The sequence below is a fragment of the Gopherus evgoodei genome, chromosome 7 (genome assembly GCF_007399415.2).
Source record: "Gopherus evgoodei ecotype Sinaloan lineage chromosome 7, rGopEvg1_v1.p, whole genome shotgun sequence".
NCBI lineage: Eukaryota > Metazoa > Chordata > Testudines > Testudinidae > Gopherus > Gopherus evgoodei.
Window position 1 is genome coordinate 130,140,403 of NC_044328.1, and position 14,347 is coordinate 130,154,749.

Here is a 14,347-nt window from a genome sequence, read left to right on the forward strand (position 1 = left end):
GTGCAGGACTCGGCACTTGTCCTTGTTGAACCTCATCAGATTTCTGTTGGCCCAATCCTCTAATTTGTCTAGGTCCCTCTGTATCCTGTCCCTACCCTCCAGCGTATCTGCCACTCCTTCCAGTTTAGTGTCATCCGCAAACTTGCCGGGACTGCAGTCCACACCGTCCTCCAGATCATTAATGAAGATATTGAACCGAACGGAACTGGACCCAGGACCAACCCTTGGGGCACTCGGCTTGAAACCGGCTGCCAACTAGACATGGAGCCGTTGGTCACTACCTGTTGAGCCCGACGATCTAGCCAGCTTTCTATCCACCTTACAGTCCATTCATCCAGCCCGTACTTCTTTAACTTGCCAGCAAGAATACAGGGCTGGCTGGGGCTCAGAAGCACTCAAAGCTGAGCTGGAAGAACCTCCTAGGGCTGGGGCTGGGGCCGCTCCCAGCCCCGCGAATGGGGGTCCCAGGCCCTGAGTCCCAGCAGCTGCTGCAGCTGTGTGGCCCACTGGCACCACACCCACAGGCCGCTGGACTGCGAAAGTGTGAGGCAAGCGCCCGTGAGCACCTCCCCACTCACCCAATCCCTCTTGCCCCCTCAGCCCAGGCCTCACTGCGGCTGGTGCCGAGAGCCCTGTGGAAATGGCCTCAGCTAGCAAGTGGCGGGGACGGCTCTGTAGGGCCCTCTCAGTGCCTCACACCCACGGCGGTGCTCTGGGGCCTGACTGAGGCCTGGCCCACTGCAGCGAGTGAGGGCATTTCACTGCAATTCCAGGTGGGCAGAGGCCCAGGGCAGCATCCCCCATGGGGCGGCCAGGGCCCAGCGCCCCACACACGCCCCACAGCCCTGGGCAGAGTTCAGTAGAATTTAATGACTCAAGACAAACACCAACTTTATACAAAGTGAGGGGGAGCAGCAGCTGGCCGGAGGGGGACAAGGGCTCCGCCTGGGGAGAATCAAGGGAGACAGCAGCAGTCGGGTCCCAGGGGCCAGAGAACGAGATTCCAGAGAATGCGCCAATGCATGGGAGAAGGGGGCACATGCCCTGGGGGTGGCTGCTGGGCATGGGCAGGCAGCCGCTGGCTCTAGCACCCGTTCGCAGAGGTGCCTGCCTTCCTCTCACCCCACCCAGCAGGGCCGGGCTGTGACCCCCGTGCCAGGCACCCACGGTTGCAGGGGCACGGGCACCACGGGGATCCTGTCAACAGCAAGACAAGGAGAGCGGGCAAAGCCACCATCGGCAGGCCCAGCCCCTGGAGAGGGAGCCTGCCCCACACCCATCCTGCCAATTACCATGGCAGGGAGCTGCCAGGCCCTGGGGAACAGAGAGAAGCCCCAGTCCCAGCCCCACAAAGGAGCAGCAGGTTCTGTTCCCAGGATTGGGGCCAGGTGATCCCTAGCAAGCTGCCCCAGGCCCATGCAGCCCTGGGCCCTACTACCCCTATCCCTGCCCAGCAGCCAATGAAACCGTTACCCAGCAGGGCAGGGGCCGAGAGGAAAGTGCTTGAGCAGGGCCAGGGCAGGGACCCCCTGGCAAGGAGCAAGAGGCCCCAGAACAGCCCCTTGCACCTCCACCCCCGCCAGCAGCCAGCTGCGTCTCAGTCGACTTCCTCCATGTTGCTGTAGGAGGGGGTGGGGCACTCTGTGGGGCTGGCAAAGCGATCCGGGAGCCCGGTGGGGGATGGCGGGGGGCCTCCTTCGGGGGCGGTGGCGGAGCCGAACGACACGGGGTTCATGCCCTGCAAACAGAACAAGGAGGTCAGAGAGGGCAGCCCGGCCCCCAGCCCCCCCTTCACGCCCACGGTGCAGGGCGAGGCCGAGGCCACAGCGAGCACAGGCTAGCGGGACGGGGGCCAAACCTAGGCTAGCTCCTATCCCCCCCCAGCCCCCTGGGGGTCAGCGTGCTAAGGGAGCCCTGGGGAGGAGGGGCGCAGCGGGGCTCAGGACACAGCCCCAGCCCAGAGAGGTGCCGCAGAGTGTGCGTGTACGTATGTACACACACACACACACACACACACGCACACACACGCACACACACAGCGCGCGCAGGCCGGGGCAGCGAGCCCTGAGTGGCGGCAGCAGCCGCCTCGCACAGCAAGAACATGGCAAGGAGGCAGCAGCAGCGCTGAGGGCCCCAGAGCGCTCCAACTGCTTCCTCCAGTGCCTGAGCGAGCAGCAGAGGCCTCTGCACAGCGCCGGGGGGTCGCCTTGTCTGCAGCAGGGCGGCTGTGCCAGGATGCCCAGCCGCTGCCAGGGCCAGGCCCACGCTCTCCTGAAGGCACAGACCAGGGCAGCCCCATCTAGCTTTAGCTGGAGTGCGACAGCAGGTGGTGCTGGGCCACGAGCACCCAGCGCTCCAGCCACGCCTCCCTGAACCGCTCCAGGGAGCCGCAGCCAGCACAGGGCACCGGCGACAACGGGAGGGTTGTTCCTAGCCAGGCCATGCCAGTGCTGCGCTCCCAGGAGGCGGGGGACTGGGGTGAGGATCCAGCCAGCACTGCAGCAGGAGGGTGCCCAAGGAAGAGCCCAGGGGGCACCAGCACCAGGAGCTGTCAGCGCAGCACGCCGCCGGCAGGGGGTGCCCTGGGAACAGCCACGCCAGCATGAAAGAGGCCAATTCCCTCACTCCAAAAGCGCTGTATCCAGCCCTCGGGAATGGCCAGAGAAAGGGGGACTCAGCCCAGAGCTCAGCAGGTCCCGCTCAGGGAGACAGACACACACGCTGCTTTAAAAGGACCAAGGTCACAAAGCTGCAAACAATTCTGAGCCCCGCAGCTGGGATAAGAATTCTAGTCAGAAACGCGACTGCTCACGGGGATGGTTTCTGAGCACTGGCCTGGGCGCTCGAACAGCCACACGCAAGGAAGGAGGCCGCGTGGGCTAAGACTCCAACCACGTTCAGAGGGGAAGTGGAGGCAACTCTCTGCATTATATACACTTAGAAAAACCTACACAGCCAAGGGAAGGAAGGGACAGTTGATAGTAATGAATATAAATCGGAAGCTAGGAACTGGGGAGACTTGGTAAGGGAAGCCAGGGGACACAAGGAGAAATCTAAGGCCAGCAGAGTTAAGGACAATAAGGAGGAGCTGAAGGGCATTAGGACCAAAGGAATCCTGACAATGGTACTGCGCCATTACTAGAGGAACATGGCAGAATTTGCAACCAACACACAGGAAAGGGAGAGGTGTTGTATCAATCTCTCTGCACTGTGTCTGGTGGAAAACACTGTGAACACCGTCTCCTCCTCCTCGGCCACTCCTCTCTCTGGCTGGCTGGGTTTTAAAGGTAAAGCAGGAGAAAGGCTTAGCCCCTGAATCTGCACAAAGTTCAACGCAGTCATTTCAGAGCATAAGCCATGTCCACGGCCGTCACCGCCTTCCGTTTAGCGAGGTCACTGTAAGTGTCGGCATCCCCGCAGGGCCCCTTGCAGGGCAGCCCAGAACTACACTGTACACCCCCAAGCTGAGCCAAGCAACCAGCCGCCAGCTTGGCAATCTCTTCGCTATTATGGCAAAGCATCTTCTGATGGCGTTTCACACCCTCCTCCCGGAGTCCTTTTCAACCTTTGCTTCGTCGAGACATGCGGCTACTGCCCACAAACTAGTGTCTCTGGAGAATGTTGAACAGCAGCTACTAAAGTCAGACATTTGACAATCAGCAGGTCCAGATAACTAGCGTCCAAGAGTTTTAAAAGAGCTGGCTGAGGAGCTTGCTGGGCAGTTAAGGCTGGTTTTTCAGACGTTCCGGAGCACCGGAGAAGTTCCAGATCCATGGAAGAAAGCTAACGGTGTAACCATTTTTAAAAAGGGTAAATGGGATGACCTGGGTAATTACTGGCCTGTCATCCTGACATCGATCTCGGCAAGATAACGGAGCGGCTAGTAAAGGACTCGATTAGTGCAGAACTGAAGGAGGATTGTGTCCTCAGTGCCAGTTCAGATGACTTTGTAGAAAACATCCTGCCAAACTAAGTGGATTTTCTGATGAGCTGACACGTCTGATGGCTCAGGGCACTAGTGCTGCCGTACAGACTCCTGGAAGGTGTTGTGTCATGGCCTGGCAGACTAGAATGCTATCGAGTTACAGGGCTCATTGATAGGTCTCAATGGGGCATTGCATGCAGGGAACCATCGGCGTTTCCAGTGGGGTCCTGCAGGGAGCAGTTCTTGGCCCTGTCATAAACAGATAGCTAAGGGTTAATGTCTCTTTCACCTGAAACACCTGACCAGAGAACCAATCAGGAAACCGGATTTTTTCAACTTTGGGTGGAGGGAAGTGGGTGTCTGAGTCTTTTGTCTGTCTGCCTGTTTCCTCTGAGCTTTGGAGAAGTACTTTCTACTTTCTAGTCTTCTGTTTCTAAGTGTAAGGACAAAGAGATCAGATAGTAAGTTCTATGGTTTCTTTTCTTTGGTATTTGCATGAATGTAAGTGCTGGAGTGCTTTAATTTGTATTCTTTTTGAATAAGGCTGTTTATTCAATATTCTTTTAAGCAATTGACCCTGTGTTGTATCATCTTAATACAGAGAGAGCATTTGTATTTTTTCTTTCTTTTTTATATAAAGCTTTCTTTTAAGACCTGTTGGAGTTTTTCTTTACTTCAGGGAAATTAAGTCTGTACTCACCAGGGAATTGGTGGGAGGAAGAAATCAGGGGAAAGCTGTGTGTTGGATTGCTAGCCTGATTTTGCATTTCCTCTGGGTGAAGAGGAAAGTGCTTTTGTTCCAGGATTGGGAACGGAGAGGGGGACTCACTCTGCGTAGTTTCACAGAGCTTGTGTCTGTGTATCTCTCCAGGAGCACCTGGAGGGGGGAAGGGAATCAGGATTATTTCCCTTTGTTGTGAGACTCAAGGGATTTGGGTCTTGTGGTCCCCAGGGAAGGTTTTTCAGGGGGACCAGAGTGCCCCAAAACACTCTAATTTTTTGGGTGGTGGCAGCAGTACCAGGTCCAAGCTGGTAACTAAGCTTGGAGGTTTTCATGCTAACCCCCAAATTTTGGACGCTAAGGTCCAGAATCTGGGAATAAGGTTATAACATGGTGGCAGTGGCGGGAGATAGACAGAATCCAGAAGCCAGTAGGAATATTATATTTTTCTTTTCTCTGCTAAGGGCTTTTTAGCAGAGAGAAACAGTTTGGTTTTAAAAGGGAACCAGAGAGAATTTTTTTTTCTGCTCTCTCTAGCCGTTTGTGGTTTGCATGTTAAGCGAGAAGACTGTTAAGGGTCTTTTGTCATGCAATAGCACTCCCATTGAGAGTCATACCAGCACTCTATATGCATGCAAATAAAGTGGTTTTTCTGGTTTCCCTTCATTGAACATTAGCTAGAGAGAGAAAGGGAAAAAAGCACTGTTGCTAGGCAGACTTCAGGAGGCAACAGAGCCTGCAGTTCAAAAGAGAAACACCGGAGGGCACCCCAACACAAGAAAACAGGAACCATGTCTACCAGGACAAAAATGGAGGCCGAAGACCAATTCAAAGAAGCTGAACACAGGCGACAACTGGAAATAAAACAAAAAGAGATGGAGATAAAAGAAAAGGAAGAAAGCATCAAACTGGCAGCCTTCCAAAGAGAACAGGCAGCCCAAGAGGCAGCACACAAAAGAAAACTAGAAGAAGATGAGTTGGCCCACAGAAGGAAGCAAGAAGAAGAAGAGTTGGCCCACCGCCGAGAAATGGAAAAGCACCAAAAAGAAATGGAAAAACAACAAAAAGAAATGGAAAAACAACAAAAAGAGAATGAAGAGAAGGAAAAACAGAGAAAACATGAACTGGAGATGGCAAAAGCTGGGCTGCATGTGCCAGCCAACCCTAACAACCCGGCGCCAATTATTGCTCCACAGCACAGGAAATTTCCCACCTACAAGGCAGGTGATGACACCGAGGCCTTCTTGGAAAATTTTGAAAGAGCCTGTCTTGGGTACAGCATCCCCGAAGACCAGTACATGGTAGAATTAAGGCCACACCTCAGTGGACCTTTAGCAGAGGTGGCAGCTGAAATGCCCAAGCCGCAAATGAATGACTATAAACTTTTTCAAACCAAGGCCAGATACAGGATGGGGATAACCCCAGATCATGCCCGTCGGCGCTTCAGAACCCAAAAATGGAAACCAGAGGTGTCATTTCCCAAACACGCCTACTACATTGCAAAAAACTATGAGGCCTGGTTAACAGGAAACAACATTCAAACCTTGGAAGAAGTGAACCTCCTCATACAAATGGAGCAGTTCTTGGATGGTGTTCCTGAAGACATCACACGGTACATACAAGATAGAAATCCCAAAACTATCGCTGAGGCGGGGGAGATTGGAGCCAAATGGATGGAACTGGCAGAAAGTAAAAAAACTACTGTCAAGGGGAACGATTACCCCAGGGGGCACACAGACCATAAACCCTACAACCGAGGACAGCCAAAGACCCTACATACCACCCAAGTAAAGCCACAGATACCCTACTCTTCAACCTCACCAGTCTCCAGTAACTCACCTCGGCCCAGTGACCCATCAGATGGAAGATGCTTTAAGTGTAATGAACCGGGACATATCAAGGCCAACTGTCCCAAGAACACCATGCGAGTGCAATTCATTACACCACCATCACACCAAAGATCCCCAGGCCCGGATGCCTCTCAAATACCCTTGGAGCGAAGGGAAAATTTGAGAGTGGGCGGAAAGAAGGTTACTGCGTGGAGAGACACGGGGGCACAAGTGTCAGCTATCCACCAATCCTTCGTTGACCCCAAATTCATCAACCCAAAGGCCAAAGTTACAATTTACCCCTTCATGTCACAAGCTGTAGACTTGCCTACAGCTCAACTGCCTGTCCAGTACAAAGGCTGGTCAGGAATGTGGACTTTTGCAGTCTATGACAATTATCCTATCCCCATGCTACTGGGGGAAGACTTGGCCAACCAGGTGAGGCGGGCCAAGAGAGTGGGAATGGTTACCCGTAGTCAAACCAGGCAAGCTTCCAGACCCATTCCTGTTCCTGAGCCGTCCACAGAAGCCCCGTCTGTGTTACCAGAGACCCAGACAGAGGCAGTGGACCCGGATTCCATGCCTACCACTGAAACAGCCACAGCATCTCCAGTCCCAGGCCCGGAACTGGAACAGCAACCAGCACCAGCAAGTGCAACCACATCTTCAACCTCAACGCCAGAGGGCGCCAGCAAGCCAGAACTGGCAGAAGCAAAAGACAGCCATACCCAAAAGGCTCAGCCAGAGCCTGAAATACCCTCAGGTGCACCAGCGGAGAGCGGTTCACCAGCAACGGAAACAACCCCATCACCTACATCGCTTCCAGAGGGACCAAGCCCAAGTCCACAGTCTGAGGAAGAACTGGTGTCCCCAGACTCAAGGGAACAGTTCCAGGCTGAGCAGGAAGCAGATGACAGCCTTCAGAAAGCTTGGGCGGCGGCACGGAGCACCCCACCGCCTCTCAGCTCTTCTAATCGATCCCGGTTTGTTATAGACCAAGGACTTTTATACAAGGAAATTCTTTCTGGTGGACACCGGAAAGAATGGCAGCCGCAAAAACAGTTGGTGGTTCCCACTAAGTACCGGGGGAAGCTCTTAAGCTTAGCCCATGATCATCCCAGTGGCCATGCTGGGGTGAACCGAACCAAGGACCGGTTGGGGAAGTCCTTCCACTGGGAGGGGATGGGCAAGGACGTTGCCAAGTATGTCCGGTCTTGTGAGGTATGCCAAAGAGTGGGTAAGCCTCAAGACCAGGTCAAGGCCCCTCTCCAGCCACTCCCCATAATTGAGGTCCCATTTCAGCGAGTAGCTGTGGATATTCTGGGCCCTTTCCCAAAAAAGACGCCCAGAGGAAAGCAGTACGTACTGACTTTAGTGGACTTTGCTACCCGATGGCCAGAAGCAGTAGCTCTAGGCAACACCAGGGCTAACACTGTGTGCCTGGCCCTAACAGACATCTTTGCCAGGGTAGGTTGGCCCTCTGACATCCTTACAGATTCAGGGTCTAATTTCCTGGCAGGGACCATGGAAAAACTGTGGGAAACTCATGGGGTGAATCACTTGGTTGCCACCCCGTACCACCATCAAACCAATGGCCTGGTGGAAAGGTTCAATGGAACTTTGGGGGCCATGATAAGAAAATTCATCAACGAATTCGCCAATAATTGGGACCTAGTGTTGCAGCAGTTGCTGTTTGCCTACAGGGCTGTACCACATCCCAGTTTAGGGTTTTCACCATTTGAACTTGTGTATGGTCACGAGGTTAAGGGGCCATTACAGTTGGTGAAGCAGCAATGGGAGGGGTTTACGCCTTCTCCAGGAACTAACATTCTGGACTTTGTAAGCAACCTACAAAGCACCCTCCGACACTCTTTAGCCCTTGCTAAAGAGAACCTAAAGGATGCTCAAGAAGAGCAAAAGGCCTGGTATGACAGACATGCCAGAGAACGTTCCTTCAAGGTAGGAGACCAGGTTATGGTCTTGAAGGCGCAACAGGCCCATAAGATGGAAGCATCATGGGAAGGGCCATTCACGGTCCAAGAGCGCCTGGGAGCTGTAAACTACCTCATAGCATTTCCCAATTCCTCACTAAAGCCTAAAGTGTACCATGTTAATTCTCTCAAGCCTTTCTATTCCAGAGACTTACAGGTTTGTCAGTTTACAGTCCAGGGAGATGATGCTGAGTGGCCTGACGGTGTCTACTACGACGGAAAAAACGACGGTGGCGTGGAAGAGGTGAACCTCTCAACCACCCTGGAACGTCTGCAGCGGCAACAAATCAAGGAGCTGTGCACTAGCTTCGCCCCATTGTTCTCAGCCACCCCAGGACGGACTGAACGGGCATACCACTCCATTGATACAGGTAATGCTCACCCAATCAGAACCCCACCCTACCGGGTGTCTCCTCATGCCCAAGCTGCTATAGAACGGGAGATCCAGAACATGCTACAGATGGGTATAATCCGCCCATCTACCAGTGCATGGGCATCTCCAGTGGTTCTGGTACCCAAACCAGATGGGGAAATACGCTTTTGCGTGGACTACCGTAAGCTAAATGCTGTAACTCGTCCGGACAACTATCCAATGCCACGTACTGATGAGCTATTGGAAAAGTTGGGACGTGCCCAGTTCATCTCTACAATAGACTTAACCAAGGGGTACTGGCAAGTACCGCTAGATGAACCTGCCAAGGAGAGGTCAGCATTCGTCACCCATGCGGGGGTGTATGAATTCAATGTCCTTCCTTTCGGCCTTCGAAATGCACCCGCCACCTTCCAGAGGCTGGTAGACGGTCTACTAGCTGGACTGGGAGAATTTGCAGTTGCCTACCTCGATGATGTGGCCATTTTTTCAGACTCCTGGCCCGAACACCTACTACACCTGGAAAAGGTCTTTGAGCGCATCAGGCAGGCAGGACTAACTGTTAAGGCCAAAAAGTGTCAAATAGGCCAAAACAGAGTGACTTACCTGGGGCACCAGGTGGGTCGAGGAACCATAAACCCCCTACAGGCCAAGGTGGTTGCTATCCAAAAGTGGCCTGTCCCAAGGTCAAAGAAACAGGTCCAATCCTTCTTAGGCTTGGCCGGATACTACAGGCGATTTGTACCACACTACAGCCAAATCGCTGCCCCATTGACCGACCTAACCAAAAAGACCCAGCCAAATGCCGTTAAGTGGACTGATGAGTGTCAAAAAGCCTTTACCCAGCTTAAGGCAACGCTCATGTCGGACCCTGTGCTCAGGGCCCCGGATTTTGACAAGCCATTCCTAGTAACCACAGATGCATCTGAGCGTGGTATAGGAGCAGTGCTCATGCAGGAAGCAACAGATCACAACTTCCATCCTGTCGTGTTTCTCAGCAAGAAACTGTCTGAGAGGGAAAGTCACTGGTCAGTCAGTGAAAAGGAATGCTATGCCCTTGTGTACGCCCTGGAAAAGCTACGCCCATATGTTTGGGGACGGCGGTTCCAACTACAAACTGACCATGCTGCACTAAAGTGGCTTCATACTGCCAAGGGTAACAACAAGAAACTTCTTCGGTGGAGTTTAGCTCTCCAAGATTTTGATTTTGAAATTCAACACATCACAGGAGCTTCTAACAAAGTTGCTGATGCACTCTCCCGTGAGAGTTTCCCAGAGTCCAGTAGTTAAAAAGTGTTCTTAAAATGTAAAAGTCTGTTAGTTATATACTTAGTAGTATATGTAAAGGTGCATGTGTTGTATTAATCTGTTTATTTTCAAGTTCTAGAAGGAAATTGCCGCCAGTGAGCTTCCCCACTGTCTGCAATTTGGGGGGCGTGTCATAAACAGATAGCTAAGGGTTAATGTCTCTTTCACCTGAAACACCTGACCAGAGAACCAATCAGGAAACCGGATTTTTTCAACTTTGGGTGGAGGGAAGTGGGTGTCTGAGTCTTTTGTCTGTCTGCCTGTTTCCTCTGAGCTTTGGAGAAGTACTTTCTACTTTCTAGTCTTCTGTTTCTAAGTGTAAGGACAAAGAGATCAGATAGTAAGTTCTATGGTTTCTTTTCTTTGGTATTTGCATGAATGTAAGTGCTGGAGTGCTTTAATTTGTATTCTTTTTGAATAAGGCTGTTTATTCAATATTCTTTTAAGCAATTGACCCTGTGTTGTATCATCTTAATACAGAGAGAGCATTTGTATTTTTTCTTTCTTTTTTATATAAAGCTTTCTTTTAAGACCTGTTGGAGTTTTTCTTTACTTCAGGGAAATTAAGTCTGTACTCACCAGGGAATTGGTGGGAGGAAGAAATCAGGGGAAAGCTGTGTGTTGGATTGCTAGCCTGATTTTGCATTTCCTCTGGGTGAAGAGGAAAGTGCTTTTGTTCCAGGATTGGGAACGGAGAGGGGGACTCACTCTGCGTAGTTTCACAGAGCTTGTGTCTGTGTATCTCTCCAGGAGCACCTGGAGGGGGGAAGGGAATCAGGATTATTTCCCTTTGTTGTGAGACTCAAGGGATTTGGGTCTTGTGGTCCCCAGGGAAGGTTTTTCAGGGGGACCAGAGTGCCCCAAAACACTCTAATTTTTTGGGTGGTGGCAGCAGTACCAGGTCCAAGCTGGTAACTAAGCTTGGAGGTTTTCATGCTAACCCCCAAATTTTGGACGCTAAGGTCCAGAATCTGGGAATAAGGTTATAACAGGCCCTTCGCTAGTCAATGTTTCTGTCGGTGCCTTGGAAGAAAACGAGATCACTGGAAGTCTGCAGATGACAAACATTGGGAACAGGTCAGTGATACAGACAGGAGCGGAGCCACGGTTTTTGGCGCCGGTCCCGCAGCTCCGGTGGATCTACCCCAGGTGTCCCTGCGGATGGTTCGCTGATCCCGCGGCTCCGGTAGACCTGCCACAGGCGTGCCTGCGGATACTCCACCGGACCCACGGGACCAGTGGACCGTCCGCAGGCACGCCTGCGGGAGGTCCACCGGAGCAGTCTGCTGCCCTCCCAAATCCTGGTGCCCTAGGCGAGCGCCTAGGTCGCCTAAATGGAAGCACCGGCCCTGGATACAGAGCAAACTGGGCTCAACCAAACAATATCAATTTTACTACAGCGCCAGGTAAGTGTACCCATCCAGGAACAGAGCACATTGGCTGTACTCGCAGGTCCAGGGGCTTGATGCTGGGAACAGGGCCTCTGAAAGGGATGGATAATCATTGAGCATAAGCTCTAAATAGGATGCTGTGGCCAAACGGGCTAATGTAGGATCCTGGGACGTATAAACAGGGAATCTGGAGGAGCAGAGAGGTGATTTTGCCTCAGTATCTGGCACTGGTGTGATCGCTGCGGGAATCCTGGGTCCAGCTCTGGTGAGCACAGTGCCAGGAGGATGTTGATAAATTGCAGAGGGCTCAGAGCAGAGCCAGGAGATGATGAAAGGGTTAGAAACCTGCCTTGCAGGGAGGGAGGCGAGGGGCTCGGTCTGGTTAGCTCCCCCATGAGCCGGGCCGTGCCGACATGGGGAACACGGGCTCTTCAGTCTAACACGATCCTGTGGCTGGAAGTTCAAGCTAGACGAAGTCCGACGGGAAACAAGGGAGGGGAAGTAACTGTTGGGACAGTTTCCAAGGGATCATAGTGGATTTCCCATCCCTGGAACTTCAGCACTGAAGCTGGGACGTTTTCCTCAAGGATCTGCTCTCAGCAATCGGACGAGATGATCACAATGGTCTCTTGTGGCCTTGGACTCGGAGAGATGGCTGCCCCGTGATCCTGAGCACCCCCACTGGGGCCATGCCCCCTTGTGCTTCCTCAGGGCGATTCCCGGGAGGCTCATGGGATCAGAGGGAGGCGGCTCCTGCCTGCCGTGACATCCCCACAGGAGCTCAGCCAGTGCCAAGGAAAGAGCACAGTAAGAGCCAGGATCCCAGGAAGCAGCATGCTAGGCCCTGCTGAGCTGTGTGATGGGGGCTCCAGCCCTCTCCGCCACCAGGATCTCACGTCCTTGGCTGGGGCAAGAGTGCAGAGTCCTAGTGCAGGCGTCCATCTCTCTTGGCCACGCCACGGTTTGCCCACGCTCTCCAGCCCACTCCTCGGCATGCTGGCCGTGGCTGCGCATGGAGCCAAGTGGGCAGTGCCCAGAACCCCACGGTTTGCGCACGCTCTCCAGCCGCTCCTCGGCGTGCTGGCTGTGGCTGTGCATGGAGCCAAGTGGGCAGTGCCCAGGACCCCACGGTGTGTGCACGCTCTCCAGCCCACTCCTCGGCTTGCTGGCCATGGCTGCGCACGGAGCCAAGTGGGCAGTGCCCAGGACCCCACGGTTTGCACACGCTCTCCAGCCACTCCTCGGCTTGCTGGCCGTGGCTGCGCATGGAGCCACGTGAGCAGTGCCCAGGACCCCACAGTTTGCGCACGCTCTCTAGCCGCTCCTCGGCTTGCTGGCCATGGCTGCGCACAGAGCCAAGTGGGCAGTGCCCAGGACCGCACAGTGTGTGCACGCTTTCCAGCCACTCCTCGGCTTGCTGGCCGTGGCTGCGCACGGAGCCAAGTGGGCAGTGCCCAGGACCCCACAGTTTGCACACGCTCTCTAGCCGCTCCTCAGCTTGCTGGCCGTGGCTGCGCACGGAGCCACGTGAGCAGTGTCCAGGACCCCATGGTTTGCGCACGCTGTCCAGCCGCTCCTCGGCTTGCTGGCCGTGGCTGCGCATGGAGCCAAGTGGGCAGTGCCCAGGACCGCACAGTGTGTGCACGCTCTCCAGCCACTCCTTGGCTTGCTGGCCGTGGCTGCGCACGGAGCCAAGTGGGCAGTGCCCAGGACCCCACGGTTTGCACACGCTCTCCAGCCACTCCTCGGCTTGCTGGCTGTGGCTGCGCATGGAGCCAAATGGGCAGTGCCCAGGACCGCATGGTGTGCCAGCACCAATTTCCCCGCCACAGGGCTGCCTGGCCCTAGCTTGCGGGGCCCTCCCTTTCTTTTCTAATGAAGTTGGGTGGGGATAAGCCAAAACCACAGGCCAAGAGCAAGACCCTACAGCTCCTACTGACCCAGAGCTGCCCCTTGCCCCCATGGCAGGTCCTTGGAACTTGTACTGACCAGGCCCAAGACCCAGAGGGGCAGGTGACAGGGCGGAGACTGGCCCCAGCCCTGCCTCTTCCTCCTTGTGAGGACAGAGGAAGTATGGCTCAGCACTGGGCCAGAATCCAGAACTCTTGGGCCAGTCGCCCCTTCCTCGGGGTCAGCAGGGGTCTCCCTCACCGACTCCAGAGAAGGGTCAGCCCTTGAGCCCCGTGCTCCCCTCCCAGCCAGCCAAGGCCACAAGCAGCAGACGCCGCCAGGCGCCCCGCATTGTGTCTGGGCTGCCAAGAGCGCTGAAGGCAAGCCCCAGCCCTGCGAAGCCAGCCAAGTGCCACAGGCACAGGCTGTCCCAGGCCAGAGCCTGCTGTGCCCCTGTCTCGCTCCAGGGCTCGCCCACCCCCCGCCAGCAGGGGCTATGCACAGGCAGGCTGGGCAGGGGGCTAGGCCAACAGCGGGGCTGCATGTGGTGCTGCATTCACAGGTGTGAGACAGCCAGGTCTTTGCCATCGCCTGCCGTAGGGGTCGCCGCACCCTACAGCAGACTACTCGCCTGGGCTGCATCAGGCAGGGGTGCAGCGCAGTGCACAAATCCGGACAGAATGCCATGCACCCCGAGCCACACTGAGCGACCCACCCTGGGCACCCCACAGTGCTACTCTGCACATCAGACTCCTCCTAGCTCAGCCCCCTGACATCCCTCTGCAGCGTTAGCAGGGCTTCTCTCCCCCCAGTCCAGCCCAGCGCATGCCTGCTTGGAGCCCCAGTTTCCCACCTGCCTGGGCGGGCTCTGCCCTGGCGTTTGGCAGGCCCTGTTCTCAGCCGAGCTGCAGCGTAGGGTGGG

The 14,347-nt window shown here is 54.6% G+C and overlaps 1 protein-coding gene across 1 annotated transcript in view; it reads right to left on the bottom strand.

Moving 5' to 3' along the window:
- Positions 1 to 850: 850 nt before the first annotated feature.
- The window catches only part of LOC115655651 (ubiquitin carboxyl-terminal hydrolase 19-like), a 44,053-nt gene continuing 30,556 nt past the window's right edge, over positions 851 to 14,347 (bottom strand). Inside the window, exon 27 of the mRNA XM_030571394.1 lies at positions 851 to 1,738. Coding sequence (XP_030427254.1) covers positions 1,598 to 1,738 — 141 coding nt within the window. The 3' untranslated portion in view covers positions 851 to 1,597. The remainder of the gene's footprint in view (positions 1,739 to 14,347) is intronic.